The sequence below is a fragment of the Sinohyriopsis cumingii genome, chromosome 4 (assembly GCF_028554795.1).
Source record: "Sinohyriopsis cumingii isolate HCF-2022 chromosome 4, ASM2855479v2, whole genome shotgun sequence".
Classification (NCBI taxonomy): domain Eukaryota; kingdom Metazoa; phylum Mollusca; class Bivalvia; order Unionida; family Unionidae; genus Sinohyriopsis; species Sinohyriopsis cumingii.
Window position 1 is genome coordinate 28,128,562 of NC_142964.1, and position 15,873 is coordinate 28,144,434.

At 35.2% G+C, this 15,873-nt stretch overlaps 1 protein-coding gene across 1 annotated transcript in view; it reads right to left on the reverse strand.

Annotated features, from left to right (window-relative positions):
* The window catches only part of LOC149800859 (limbic system-associated membrane protein-like), a 220,453-nt gene extending 204,834 nt beyond the window's left edge, over window positions 1–15,619 (reverse strand). Inside the window, exon 1 of the mRNA XM_089954872.1 lies at window positions 15,266–15,619. Coding sequence (XP_089810998.1) covers window positions 15,266–15,308 — 43 coding nt within the window. The 5' untranslated portion in view covers window positions 15,309–15,619. The remainder of the gene's footprint in view (window positions 1–15,265) is intronic.
* Window positions 15,620–15,873: the final 254 nt, after the last annotated feature.

Genomic DNA, 15,873 nt, shown 5'->3' on the forward strand with positions numbered 1-15,873 from the left:
GCTGATGTACCAAACGCTTGAATGTGCAGATGTACCAATAGTCTTCATGTGTGACAATAATATAATCCAGAATGTATTTGAATGTGTCCTCAATATCCTTAAGCAGTATTGTTGCCCCAAAAGTTTATTAGTACTTTTTAATTCCAATGAAAAATTTACATAAATAATTTTTCTCAAATTATAAATGAACATAACTAAAAACTATGATCGTCAATTCCAAAGACTGATATTGGAATAGGAAAAATAGTTTATTTATTTCGTTACAATATGTATCCGCACTTGACTTATGTGGCAATAACAATTTTTAAAAGAAAAACAACCCTCGTTTTAATGGCAAATTACATTAAACCGTAAACAAGGTTGGGCTTTGAACTGAAATTCAAGTAATCATCATGACCAAAATGGGATATAATTTCCAAGAGAAAATCGAGACCCTGAACTCAAATCCAAGAAAATATATTTACAAAAACGACATTAATCAGTCAGGCCCTTAAAACTAACCACAGTTACGGAGTTAAGTCAAGAACATAATACAAATTAAATACACATAACAATATTCAATGTGCTCACAAAAAGATTGTGGTATCTAGAAATTTAGAACCATGAAGGTGTCCGTGAGGTGTGTTGTTACGACTCTATGGTTTCAAACTACGTAACAGAAAAAAGCGAAAACCCAAACGTGTTGTCAAATTCAACAAATAAGTTATTTTCCTAGTTTACAAACTAAACTTTTCAAAAGAACGTACAGTATTGTGAATTAAATTCCAAATGATCCTAGAAGTTCTTTGACAAGTCCAAATGTAAAGTTCCAAATTGAAGTCCATTGGTATTCCCAATGCATTCCAATATAGAAAGTGTTTATGTGAGTGTAGCTTCTAACATGCTAATTTACCATTGCCCTGGATTGTGATAATGTGCTAACAATCGTTTGATGTATCACCATTATATAATCCAATATGTACTTGTCTGAATTCACTATAATTCCAAAAAATTGTGTTGCCTAAGAATATTATTGACGAGAATTTCTTATTTCCAATGAATAATAATTTGCATAAATAAATCCGCCAAGAACCAAAATAAGAAACTGAACACAACAATAAAAATGGTTCTGCTTCAGATGCTAAGGAAAGAATTGGTAAGTTTGGGTACACTACGTTATATGCCCCTCTAGTTAATATAGGTCGCAATTACCATTTTCTGAAAATATTGTGTCAACTTAATAGAAGTTTCCATTTTTGAAGTTTCCATGGTCATTTTCAGGACTGCAGTTTTAACTCAAAATCAATTAAATAAGTTTACATTAATCACAATCTGAACATCTAATCCATACTCAAAGTGAAAAATTAAGTTATCTTTTATTATTAAAAAAATGTCATTAGTCAAGTAGACCATTTGCATGATTTTGGATAAGGTCAAGCACAAAATAAAGATGTATATCACATATAATCACAGAGAAAAGCCAACAAATAATAACAATTAAATACACATAACACAAATAATAACAAATAAATACACATAACACAAATAATAACAAATAAATACACATAACACAAATAATAACAATTAAATACACATAACACAAATAATAACAATTAAATACACATAACACAAATAATAACAATTAAATACACATAACACAAATAATAACAATTAAATACACATAACACAAATAATAACAATTAAATACACATAACACAAATAATAACAATTAAATACACATAACACAAATAATAACAATTAAATACACATAACACAAATAATAACAATTAAATACACATAACACAAATAATAACAATTAAATACACATAACACAAATAATAACAATTAAATACATATAACACAAATAATAACAATTAAATACACATAACACAAATAATAACAAATAAATACACATAACACAAATAATAACAAATAAATACACATAACACAAATAATAACAATTAAATACACATAACAGAAATGATAACAATTAATTACACATAACACAAATAATACCAATTACATAGACATAATTTCAGTCTTAGGATGGTGGAATAAATTTGATTAAAATCGAAATGTACTTTGGATGGATATTAGCATATTTTTGTTAAAAAAGATAATATCGTGTTTAAACGAAAATAGTAAATGTTGAAACGAATATTAGCTTATTTACACATACATTAATATCTTCTTTAAACGAAATATTATCTTGTTTAAAAAATGTTATATTGTTGAAGAAGATAATATCTTGTTTATACAAAATATTATCTCTGTTTAAACAGAATATTAAAATATTTTAGGTTATTAATTAAATGATGTTTTATCAATTGATGTTTTATTAATTGATGTGTCGACGGGTTTTAGAGAGATTATTTCGATACATGACTTTGGGAGCAGTTGCTACCCTCGCATGGTCGAAAGATTTTGTCTGTAAGCAGTTAAATTAATATATAGGTGATCAAAGATGATAAGATGAGACGCAGCAACAGAATACAGGCATGTAACGGTTGTGCACAAATTTTCTATTTTGGGGTGGGGAGATGTTTCATCCCAGTGACAAGTCAATGCAATCAATGAATATTGTCCTATAGAAACATTTCTCTGATCTCGAATAGTATGAGCGTATGAATGTATGGTTGTATCTATTTAAGTACTTAGGTACGACTTAAATTTTATCTAAATACTGTCTCTTAAACCATTAGGTTCATCATTTATTACATACAAACATTATACCATCTTGTTCAAGCAAGATATTTAAAGAAATTCATGGAACTATCCAGCAACCGTATAAATGTATCAATGTAGTTAGAAGTAACTAAGAATCACGTTGGACTACATTCAAGCGTACTTTTGAAACCGAAGAATGCTACTACCGACAACCACATTTAAGGAGAATAATATAAAATATTCGGTGGAAAAAAATCTGGATGAGAGTGAAAAAAATTTATATTTAGTGACATGTTGCAACCAGGGTCTTTGTATGCCTTGAGGAGGTTTTCCACCAACTCCCTGTAGTTGTCTGCCTTGTTTCCGAGAAACTGTTTTGCAACTAACTGGAAGGCTTTCAATGCCTTTTTTTCTTTTCCACTCAGTGCAAGGTCAAATGCACCATCTCGAAGTTCATGAATCTAAGGACCAACAAATACACCTCCCTTTATCTTAGCTTCGCTTAACCTTGGAATATTTCCACGGAGGTACTTGAAAGATGCTTGGATTTTATCCATGGTCTTGACAAGGTTCTTTATCACACCCAGCCTAATGTGCAAAGGTGGTTCAAGAAGTGGTGGATGATGAACACTTTTCCTCCCAGGCTCCAATGACTGTTGGAGTGGTTAATGTCTCTTGATGCAGTGGGCACCTCTCGCATGACTGTCCCATGCGCAGATTAAACAACAGTGCTTTGCTGTGTATCCAGTCTGCAGACCAAGCAAGAGAGCAAAAACCTTCAAATTGCCACAACGCTGCCACTGATGTTTGTCACAGTTTATGCATCTCAAAAGTTGTTTCATGTTTATATAGGTTTCCTTCATATGGACTGTATGACCAACTGGAATTGATGGCAACATATTGCCATTATGCAGCGAAACAGATTTTAGACTCCTCTTCGGTGAAGCAATGAATAGTCTCCACTAAACTGGATCATGAACGATGTTGAGGGCTGCCATCACACCATCGATGTTGTTGCAGGGTACATTATCACCTTCCATGAAGAAGAATGGGATAAGACCCTTTTGACGGTCACGGAACTTGGAAACCTAACATCACATGCCATGACATTCCACTGCTGTTGTCTGGAGCCCACAAGCTGTGCCTTACTCTTGGATAGTTCCAAATCCCTGACACGATTATTCACTTCAATTTGTGTTAATAGGTGTGGTTCAGAGGAGACGGATGGGAGACATATGAGCCATGTGACATTGATGGTTCAGGACTAGAAGTTTCATCCTCTTCCTCAGCCACGTCTGATTCAAGTGAGAATGATTCTGGTGCATCAAGAACCAGCAGTCGTTCTCCGTGGGGTACTGAGCGTAGAGCTAATTAAATGTTTGGATAACGCACAGTCCAATTTTTCTTCTTTGACACACCTTTTCCAACTGGAGGTACCATGCAGAAGCAACAATTGCTAATATGATCTGTTGGTTCTCTCCAAATCATTGGCACTTCAAAAGGCATAGATGTCCTGTTTCTGTTCAACCAATGACGTAGATTTGTTGCACAAGGGTTGCAGCATATGTGTGGGTCCCACCTCTTGTCCCGATCTCCAGTTTTTCAGCCAAAATAAAGGTGATAGGCTCTCTTAACCAGAGTGGTTATACTGCTTTTTTGTGATGCAAAACTCACTTCACCACAAACAGCAGAAATTATCTGCATTGTTCACACAAGTACGAGGCATGTCTGTTCACTTTGGCTAAACAGAAATGTGTCCCTTTGCAAAATCAAATACTAACAAATAATAGAGCATGACACTATATGATTTCTAGAGCTGATATAGGGCAATTTGTTCAGCAGAGTGATGTAAACTTAGTTATGATTGCATCATCCATGACTTCTAGGAATAACATGATGCAATTCATAGATGTATGACGCAATACCAGCTTCAGATCGCATCATTTATTGCTTTGCCGAAAAAGCAAGTGCTTTCCAAACCCAGTCAAAGAGTTATTCATAGATCCAATCAAAGCTATATTTTAATCATCTGTTTTAAATTGAGCTCTCTTCCATTTATAACTCACTTACCTTCCGTCATTCCCTAGTCAAGGGACGTAATACTTACCCAATATCATATCTTTAAAACTGGAACCAGTCAATAATTTTAAGCATCATTTTCGTTCTCATGACCCAGAATTAGTAATGGTTGACTACATTTTTTTCAGAAGCATTTTTGCTGTAGAACAGTGTAACTGTTTCAAAGGATGGACGACGATTATTGTATTGGGATATGGGTCAACAAGCACCGATAATGGCAGGACAAATGTTAAATAATCGCAACATGAAGACACATTCCATTTTATCATCATAATCAACGTCATCATCGCATTTGTCCGTAGCTACAGATATACACATATTTGACCCTAACATTAGGTCTACACATATGTCCCCGTAACTATGTCTAAACATATTTGCCCATAACTATGTCATATTTGCCCATAACTATAGACCTATAAACACATTTCCCCGTAACTACGTCCACACAAATTTCCCCGTAACTATGTCCACACATATTTCCCCGTAACTATGTCTACACATATTTCCCCGTAACTATGTCTACACATATTTCCCCTTAACTATGTCTATACATATTTCCCCTTTAATATGTCTACACATATTTCCCCGTAACTATGTCTACACACATTTCCCCGTAACTATGTCTACACACATTTCCCCGTAACTATGTCTACACACATTTCCCCGTAACTATGTCTACACACATTTCCCAGTTACTATGTCTACACACATTTCCCCGTTGCTATGTCAACACACATTTCCCCGTTACTATGCCACACAAATTTTACGTTACTATGTCTACAAAGATTTCCCCGTTACTATGTCTACACAGATTTCCCCGTTACTATGTCTACACATATTTCCCCGTTACTAGGTCTACACATATTTCCCCGTAACTATGTCTACACATATTTCCCTGTAACTATGTCTACACATATGTGCCCCCCATAACTATGTAATATTTGCCCGTAACTATAAACCTACACATATTTCCCCGTAACTATCTATAAACCTGCACATATTAACATTGTCAAGTTAACTAGTAACTATGTCTACACATACGTGTCCTTGGATATAGGTCTGCATAGATAAAATGACAAAAGATTGTGCCAAAAACATTAATATTTATTTTAAAAACCCATGAAACTGCTTGGGAAGAAATGGACAGTTTTTCTGCAGATGTGACACATACCAAATTTGCACTTCATACACACACCTGTACACCTGTACCTATTATAGATTGTTTCAAGCATTTCATGTACAGGACAAGAAATAATTCTCGCGTGTGTAAAATTTATGCATATTTAGTGCCCATTTATATTTAAACAATTTTATAATGTAACAGGAATGAACTTTTCCAGAACTGCTTTCATTGTATTCCCCAGTTGACAAAACGCTGACATGTTTTACAATCACTGACTGACGCAGGTTATGAGAATGCAAGATAGCGAAGTTCTTTAAAACGGGTTAACACACGTGTCTATAGACTATATAGTGACTTTAGACTTGGATCATTCAAGACCGCTCCAGTGGCCTAGTAGTTAGAGCGCCCGCCTCGGATGCGGGAGGTCGTGGGTTCGATCCCCGGCCGAGTCATACTAAAAAATTATAAAAATGGAACTAGCAGCCTCGCTTGGGGCTCAGCATTAAGAGGTTAGTATTAGGACTGGTCGGCCTTGTGTCATGATAATGTGACTAGGTGGGACATCATGATACATGTCGGCATGATGACCCAGTGCTAGGCATTACTATAAACTGTCACACTGCAGACATCGTCGCGATATGACTGAAAAATTGCAGAAGCTACGTTAAAATTCCAAATCACACACACACACACACACACACACACACACACACAAATCATTCAAAAGTAACCAACTGTTGTATTAAGATAAAATATTTTCTTTAGTATTGTCTAATACGTTAAATCTGTTACTGTTGAAATCTGCTGCACAATTATTAAGCCTGTCAGACGTATAGGAGGATGTGCGGGGCATGCGGCGCATATCATAACTAATAATAATAATAATCAAGAGGACTTTGCATAGCGCCTAATCTTTAGAAGATCTAAGCGCTTTAAGCATTAGACAGTACATTTTGTTTTTTTTAAAAAAAACAAAATATAATGATATGATTGCAAAAAAACAAACACCATGAAATTAGAAAACACACAGACATGCTGAAAATATTTAAGTTAGGAAACATTATTAGGTCTTTAAGTTTGTTCTTGCAGTCGAAATAGGTGAGTTTTAAGAATACTCTTGAATGGGATCACTGTGTCTTTGTGTCTAAGTTCAGTTGGCAATTCATTCCATTTTGCTGGCCGCTAGTATGCAAAAGAACGTTGTCCATATGACTTCGTTTTCATAGTGGGAAGAATGAGTATACTATTGTCAGAAGAGGAGCGTAAGTATCTTGCTGGTGTGTACACTTGGGTGAGGTCGGATAGGTATGTTGGGCTGGAGTCCGTTAGTGAAACGTAGCACAGGGAACAACTTTTCTGTTTGATTCTGGATCGAATGAATAGCCAGTGTAGGGTACACAGCAGCGGGGATGTGTGCTCTGATCGTGGTACTCTAAGTATGATTCGAGCAGCAGTGTTTTGAACATTTTGAAGTTAATGGAGTAGATATTGAGATGAACCAGACATAATTGAGTTACAATAGTCCAGTCTTGAAAGTACTAATGAACACACAAGTGTTTTAGTGGCATCAGCTGAAAGATATTTGCGAATGGAGCTGATACGTCTCAGCTCAAGATATGGAACCTTGCATATGTTCATGACATGTTGGTGCAATTTTGAGAGTATGAGAGAAGATTACACAGATAAGACGAATACAAGGACAGGTGAAAATCTATCTCGCTACTAATCAAGTGATGCAATAGGCTATTTCAGGGTCGGTCGGAGTACTTGGGAAATTTGAGCCATTTGACTAATGAATTGTTAATAAATTGTTATTCGTTGAATTTCACATGGCTTGGACCTGAACATTTGCTAAGTTAGGCCTATATATAAGATAAAATTGGAATTTTGTGGAATGAATAATAGTTTCAAGCATAAAACCAAACAGTTCGACGTCATGTGCGTGTGTGTCTGTCTCTCTCAATATGTTTTATATAGTGTGTTCTTAAAGTCGTATAGACCTTAAGATGCTATATGGGTTTTTGTGTTATATATCTGTTGTTGTTGTTTGATTTTTAGAACAAATCTGTTTTGTTAACAAAACAGCTAGAATATTTTGTCGCATGCCTGAGAAGTGATTGTTCATTGTGCAACTATAATAAGATTTTCAGGGTGGATGCAAGTACACATTGTAAGAAGTATTTGGAGAAAGCACAATGTGTATACGACCATCTAACCAGGAGAAGTAGTGATAACACCATTTGTAAGATGGTCATTGTGGCTAGAAGCTCGATGGGCATCATTGTCATTGTCGACCAACTAGTCATAGTAAGAAGTCTTTCAATGAAACCCCTTGCTGATATGACCATTCATTCAGGAGAAAAGGTGATTACGAGACTTTCAAGATGGCCACTGTGGTAGGCATACTAAAAGTCTGAGTGTCACCGTTAAGACCAGCTAGACACCATACGAAGCTATTTAGTAAAAACACCTTGGCGATACGATTCAGGAAAACAACAATATTTTCATGATGGCCACTGTGGGAACCATACTGAAATTCAGATTGGCATCCTTTTCATTTAGGACCAGCTAGACATCATAAGAAGTCTTCCTGTTTAAAAAAAAAAAAACATGTTGATATGACTATCCATTGAAGAGAAGTTGCAATAACAATATTTGGAAGATGGACACTACGACGGCTATATTGGATTTCAAATGAGCCCTATTTTCATTTTGAAGCAGCTAGATATCTCATGAAGTCTTCTGGTGAAATCCCATGCCAATGTCGAAATATCACAAATCTTTCAGGAGAAGTAACGATACAAATTGTTTCATATTCGACATAGATTGGCACTATTTTCATGTACTACCAACCAGACATAACAAGGCTTTTTGGGGAAAACCCCATACTGTTATGACCATCCATTCAGTAGGAGTATCAAAAGCAAGATTTTCAACATGTCCGGATGTCCTAGCAGCACCATTTTTATTTAGGACCAACAATATACGGCATGAATGTGTTTGTAAAGCTTGAAGGCAATCCTCCAGGTATTTTAGGAGGAAAAGCGATAACAAAGGTATGGAAATGGAGTTTGAGACGGACTACCGACGACGGACCACCACATAAACTCTTTTAGTCTGTGACCGGTAGAGTTAAGAAGTATTTCTTTAGGGGGCCAGATGCCAAACATCATATTGAAAAGAGGAGTATTTAAGGAGTTAAATACAAAAGATTTTGTTACCATTACAAAAAATGTGTCAATCATCCCCTTATCTTTCTTTGCTAACAATAATGGTGTACAGACAATCTTATCAAAAGCAAACTAGTAAGCCTTTGCTATATGCAAGTCATTGTGTATATTCATTGAGTTAGATATATTGACTTGTCATGAAATTTGGTGTGTCACATGTAGCACAATGGGCTGCTTAGGAAGAAAATAAACACCAGACACATCGGAGACAATGATACTAAATACTTTGAAAATATAACTAATTCCAGCAGACAAGACAAATATATCCAATTAATTACAAATACAGCCAGAAATCAAACAGCGGTTTGCAACCAATAGACACTAGAATTGGAGTAACTAAACTGAAGGTATAATACTTGAAATGTAAATATCAAGCGTCTATCAAAAATGATATTTTATTTTATCCTTTAACAGGAAGGCATTATGTTTTATAGCATGGGATGTGTTTAATGTGATAACTTTGTTTTCACACTAATTTGTTTTAGATTTCGTTCAAAAGTTAGTTTTGGACATCTTGATCAACTGGACAAGGATTAGCATGCTATATACATTTTAACACGTTGGGAATTAAGGCTCTCTCCTCATTGATACATGTCCTCTATAGTGCTTTGAATTTACTTTTCCTGAAATTATATATTATTCATCTATTAACTTAGTTTACTCTCCACGCGGTATCGAACGGTTTTCACTTGAAAATGTAGTTTATTCTCTACAGGGTATAGTATAGTTTTCACCTTAAATTTACGCTCAACACGGTATCGTACAACAATTATCCGCAAATTTAGTTTCAGCTCAACAGGGACGACTCAAATCACATTTTATCACCTATTGTTGAGTCCGTTACAGCTGCTGTAGCGAATTCTGTAAGCAAAGTCAGTTAATTTGCCTTGTCACATTGGAATTTCACGTGTCATTCTTAAAATATTGAATCTTGGTTTGGGCCAGACTTAAGCTAAAGGTGGCAGTGCGAAAGTTCTGCGTATTATTCTGTTGCCGCCATGTTTACTTAATTCAATCTAGTGCAGGCTGTAGACGAAATGTTGAATCCTTTTTGCAAGAATGTCGATCGTAATGTTTTGAGAATCAATAAGTCTTCACAAAACCTTAGCGAAACGCACTGTATTGTCTCATCTCTTTTCTGCACCCCTCCCCCACCTCTCTCCACCGCTTTGTTTCGATGCATTATTTCTGACTTGCTTTGAAGATAGAGAACATTATTAGTGTTTGAAGATGGAAACCTTTGGGGTTTGTTTGAAACATGAAAACAGGGTTATCGTGAATAATCTGGATTAAATATAAGTCTTTAATTTTAAGATCCAGTATGTATCTACCGAGGCATTTTTCATAAATCCACAGATAAAACTCGAATGTTTCAGTTAAATCATCCAAAATTGAACACGTTATTGATGTCGGACTTGTTTCACAAGTTTTCTCTGCAATTAATCACAATGTTAGTAACACGTTACGATTTCTTCGAAAACACGTCTTCTTTTACTACAGATATAACGAGTTAAACCTACAAAGGACGATTGCCCTCAGGCGTATATTTCTTTTACAAGGGTCTTCTTTTAGACAGCACAGGTGAAATAATTCTAGTAAAGATTCTCATATTAACCCAAGCAACGTCAATTTATTGAAACATTATTAACATTTAGTGGCGGATGAAAAAGAAAATACAGCTGCATTCACTATCACTAGCTATGTATGTATGTATGTATGTATGTATGTATGTATGTATGTTTTAATGATGTACCAAGAGATGTATACATTTTTATTTAAAAGGATGCAATGTTTACTTGAGTTTCCTTTTAATGAAATATTGATATACAACAAGTAGTATATGAAAGATACAGCGCACATACTATACCACTAGTTTATTTATATTACATACAATACACATATTTGCAACGCGGTTAAAATTGCCTACATAAAACTGTGTATTGATAGACTGAGTGAACTCTTCACATCCCTCCTCAAAGTGTCCGCTACAAATATAGTTCTATACCTATTGCAGCTATTGACAATCCTTTTGAAAATTGTTATTTTCTTTTTCCATTAGTATTGATTAAATTAATAGAAGACATACATACGATTTAAACATGAAAGATTATTTAAATGAAGAAAATAGAGCCCTACAAACCCAGCATCGTTATCTTGTTGAAAATTAAATGCGCAGCTACTCAGTCACTGGCAAGTACATTTAAAGGAATATGAGAATTGGACCATGTGAAATGACTCAGCAATAAGAGGTAATTCGAAGAAGAAAAAAAGAGGGGGGAGGGGCTTTGGACATTTAAATATTTTAAAATAATCAGTTTTTAGAGTATGCCTCCTGACCAAAATATGTACCGTACATTCTCGACAGGCTATTAAAAATTTGTACCATTCTTTTTGTTGACACAGTAGATAAATCGCATGGAATGTGTACACATATCGTTACGGGATCCGTTTAGGTAAAGGCAATTTAAATAAATAGAAAGATATGATCGAGTTTTTTGGAGCAGTAATGCACGACGTCAGTGCAATATTACTTTGGAAACAAAACCAGTTCATCTTTTCCCATGCAAATGCAATAATCTGTTTTTCAAATACTCATTTTGCTACATAAGGCTGAATAATAAAGATAACACAATACAAGAAACAAAGTAATGGAATTTATGCTGGATTCCAAAGTAGATACACAACTGTATTCAACAATACACAGTAATATTTTTTAATGCGCACAAAGTAGCGCCCAGAGACATTTGAACATGGTCGTGCTGAGTTACTCGTTTCCAAAATATTTCTTGATTTGGTCTACTTAAAACTGAAATTAAGAATCATATTGTCAATGAATGCGCATTGAAGCAACGTTCCCAGTTGGTTTGAATTGGACGAATTTCGGATCTCTGCCAATCCTTCTAAAACCCGCTTCTCTAATTGTGATGGACTTGATTTATTACTTGGGTCAATTCTGTACGAGGTACATGTGATTTTAGCAGTGGAGGGACTGTCGTCGATGCAGCTGCATATGAAATTCTGTTCTGTCATTGATTGTTTGGGATCATAGAGTGGGAAAGAAATATAAATTCTTTTAATTAAAATTCCCAAAAAGACGCAAGAGTCAATATTGTATGGTATGGAATATCACATTCAATTAGTTTTCAGTTTCAGTGCAGTTAGGGGAATATGATTTCTGTTGGAAATGTCGTCTAAATTACAGTTAAATTGCGCGGTATGGGTAATTTTTTTGACCCAACGTAATTCTGAAAGCAGAAATAACTCGTAAAGCAATGCAACAGTAGAATAATCATTCGTTGTTTGTGACAACAATGTACCCTGCAATGCAACGGTAGAAGAATCATTCGTTGTTTATTATACCAATGTACCCTGCCAATGCAAGTTTCAAACAGCTTTAACTCTATCTGTGCACCAAAGGATTCTTCTAAAATGTTCCGAATGCAGGCAACAAACGAAGTAACCATTCAATGTTTAAACCTGCGCAAGGATTCAATTGGAACGAAATGTGATTAAAAATAAATGTAGTAAAATAAAAAATGCACAAAATCAGAAGCCTCTTAATACAAAATGGAGAAAACATGGATATTACGGGCAAACTAAATTCTGAATACACCATTAAACTGGTAATAGAGATTATAATGACAATGATTGATCAATGAGCTTTCTGAAAGTAAAATTCCGTTGGATTTAAGTTTTATAAACCTCAAGAACAAATGCGTGGGACACCAACTACACAACGTTCAGAACTCTCACAAATATGCTGCTTGTCAATGACAGTTTATATAACTGCCCCGTCAGAGAGATGAGGAACCATGATTCCCAATGGAGACGAATGCACGAACAAGCTAATGACCGAGTTTATCTATAAACTTCTGTTGAAACGTTTACTTTCCTCTATTTCAGGAATGCGTCTGGACGTAAATGTTCCCGATTATTTCGGCCTGGCAACTCACGCCTGATTAGATGTCTGATATTGACTTTCATATTTGTCAGCGAGTTTCTTTCTTTGATCTCCATTTAGTCGGAGCTTTACATGTATGTTAACATAGGTCCGTGGTGTGGAAACAGTACAGAAACAGATGTTTCCAAAGAAATAGGCGTTAGCTTTGCGTTTTTATTTCATTGTTACAGTTGATCTAATACCATTAACGATTAGGCTGATTACGACTTACTTATCTAAATCTTGGAAGGTTCATGTTAATACTGAAACCATTGATTTTTATTAAACTCTAAATTCAGTTTGCCCATTTATATATGCAGTAAAGGTATTAAAAGACAGGACACTGCACACAAACGTATACTAGATAACAAAACTGTAATGAGTTTTTTTTCCACGAACCCGTCCAGACTATAACTTCTCAGCACGGATATTCATGTGAATTAATTTAAATTCATTAATTATTTCTCCAATTAACTTATTTCTGATTTTAAGGTTTCCATTTCATAAATTTACATAAATTATATGTTCGCTACCTTTTTGGACACATCAATTGAGGAAACTGAATTGATGAAAGAGCATATATTTTGTCATATATTTTTCCAACACCGAATCGTTTTGGGACTCAAGTAGAGCACTTAAATATCTACTTATAAGTCAAACCGTGTACCAGACCCAACACTATCATATAGTTAACCGTTACGAACAGCATCATTTGATATGTGAATGCAATTTACCGTGGAAAAACACGTTTTTAGTGTGGTTCGTGCTACAAGGAGTTCATTGAAAGGCTGTCAGTCAAATTTACGATTGCAATTCTGATGATATTCTCTGCAATTGATGAAAAACACTGGTTTATTTGGAATTTGCTGCCATAGTTTTCCACCCAATCAAGTTTTGTATTGTATCTGATTAAGTGCAAGTCTGAATTGGAGGTTTTCCAGCTAAACCTACCATGCAATGATTCATATAACATGTCTCAACTTCAGAATTGAGCACATATAAATGGAATAAAAGCTGCATACTTCCATCGTTAAAACGAATACCATTTGCAAAGAAAAAACAATATTAATGTGTTGCGTGTTAATATGAGGGTATGAACTATTACTGTTATTAATGTGAGATTGTCAACTATTCATGTATTGTATGCTAATGTGAGAGTGCCAACTATTCCTGTATGGCGTACTAATGCGAGGGTGTAGTGTATCAAGTATTTATGAATTGCTTGTTAATGCGAGGGTATCAACTATTCTGTACTGATTGTTAATGTGAAGGTGTCCACTATGCATGTACTGCGTGTTAATGTGAGGGTGTCAATTATTCATCTACTGCTTGCAAATATGAGGGTGTCAATTATTCATGAATTGCTTATTACTGTGAGGGCATCAACTATTCATGAATTGCTTATTACTGTGAGGGTGTCTACTATTCAAGTACTCCCTGTTAATGTGAGATGGTGTAGGGTGCCGACTATTCAAGTACTCCCTGTTAATGTGAGATGGTGTAGGGTGCCGACTATTCAAGTATTCCCTGTTAATGTGAGATGGTGTAGGGTGCCGACTATTCATGACTGCGTGTTAATGTGAGATGGTGTAGGGTGCCGACTATTCAAGTAGTCCTAGTTAATGTGAGATGGTGTAAGGTGCAGACCATTCATGATTACGTGTTAATGTGAGATGGTGTAGGGTGCCGACTATTTAAGTACTCCCTGTTAATGTGAGATGATGTAGGGTGCCGACTATTCATGATTGCGTGTTAATGTAAGGATATCAACTTTACACGTATTGCGAGAGACTTTGAATCTTGTCCTGTCAAAAAGTATACTTTTGACAATCTGTATAAAATAGGTTTTCGTTTCCTCACCTGATGTCGATCGTGAAAAGAAATGGTAGAGAAGACAGAAGTTAATTAACACTTTGTTATTTTTGATGTATTGTTCTATAATTGCCTTAACACTTTATACCACTTTATACAGAAAACGAAGTCTTATCAACCGTCCTTTTAACCTACCTACTTTCTGCTAAAAATTAGAACAGCAAACAATATCGACACTCAGATTTTTAACCTTAGAGGACGAAAAGCAATTTGTTTTAATGCAGACCGTCCAACGCATTAACTAGCAAGAACAACACGTGTTGTTTATGAAACCTTTAAACCTTGAAACGTATCTAAACATCTTCACTACAACGACAACTTTTCAGGAAAGAAACAACCTAATCAAACTATTTTGTAAGGCGATAAGTTACCTACCTCTAAAAACTCCAAGCAGTGCAAATATATAAAATGCCGCCATTTTCCCTTTTCAAACGCTGAAAACAGACACGCAGTCCTTTTATTTGTTCACATAGTACTTCATAAAGTCTAATAAATTATTATTTCACTTTTGCTTTGTCTCTGTACTCTAAACCTCCGATTGTTTCCTCAAAAGAAATGCACCTTATGATTGTTTGTAGTGTTATTCAACAGAGAATGACCGTTACAGATTCCGCACAGTCGTCGATGAATGTCATCACTCCCTTGACTCATATCTCATGCATTATTTTGCATGTCTTTGTCATGGTAATTCGGCAATCAGTCCATCTGCATTCTCGCCAGCGCTCACGCGACTTAATCTACTTTTGACAGATCTCATAGTGACATCACACAAGATCCGTTATTGAATATTGACATCTGTGGAATGCGCAGAAGCCTGAACTTTTAAATGTTTCAACGCTATTCCATCTACCATCGGATACGCGCGTCTGAAGACGTAATGTTAGTATCTTAGCATAACTATCAGCAAGACCTGAACACTTTAATTGATCCTAAACTTTACGCTAATGAAAGTCATCAGCAGTTTTATAACTTACAATTATAAA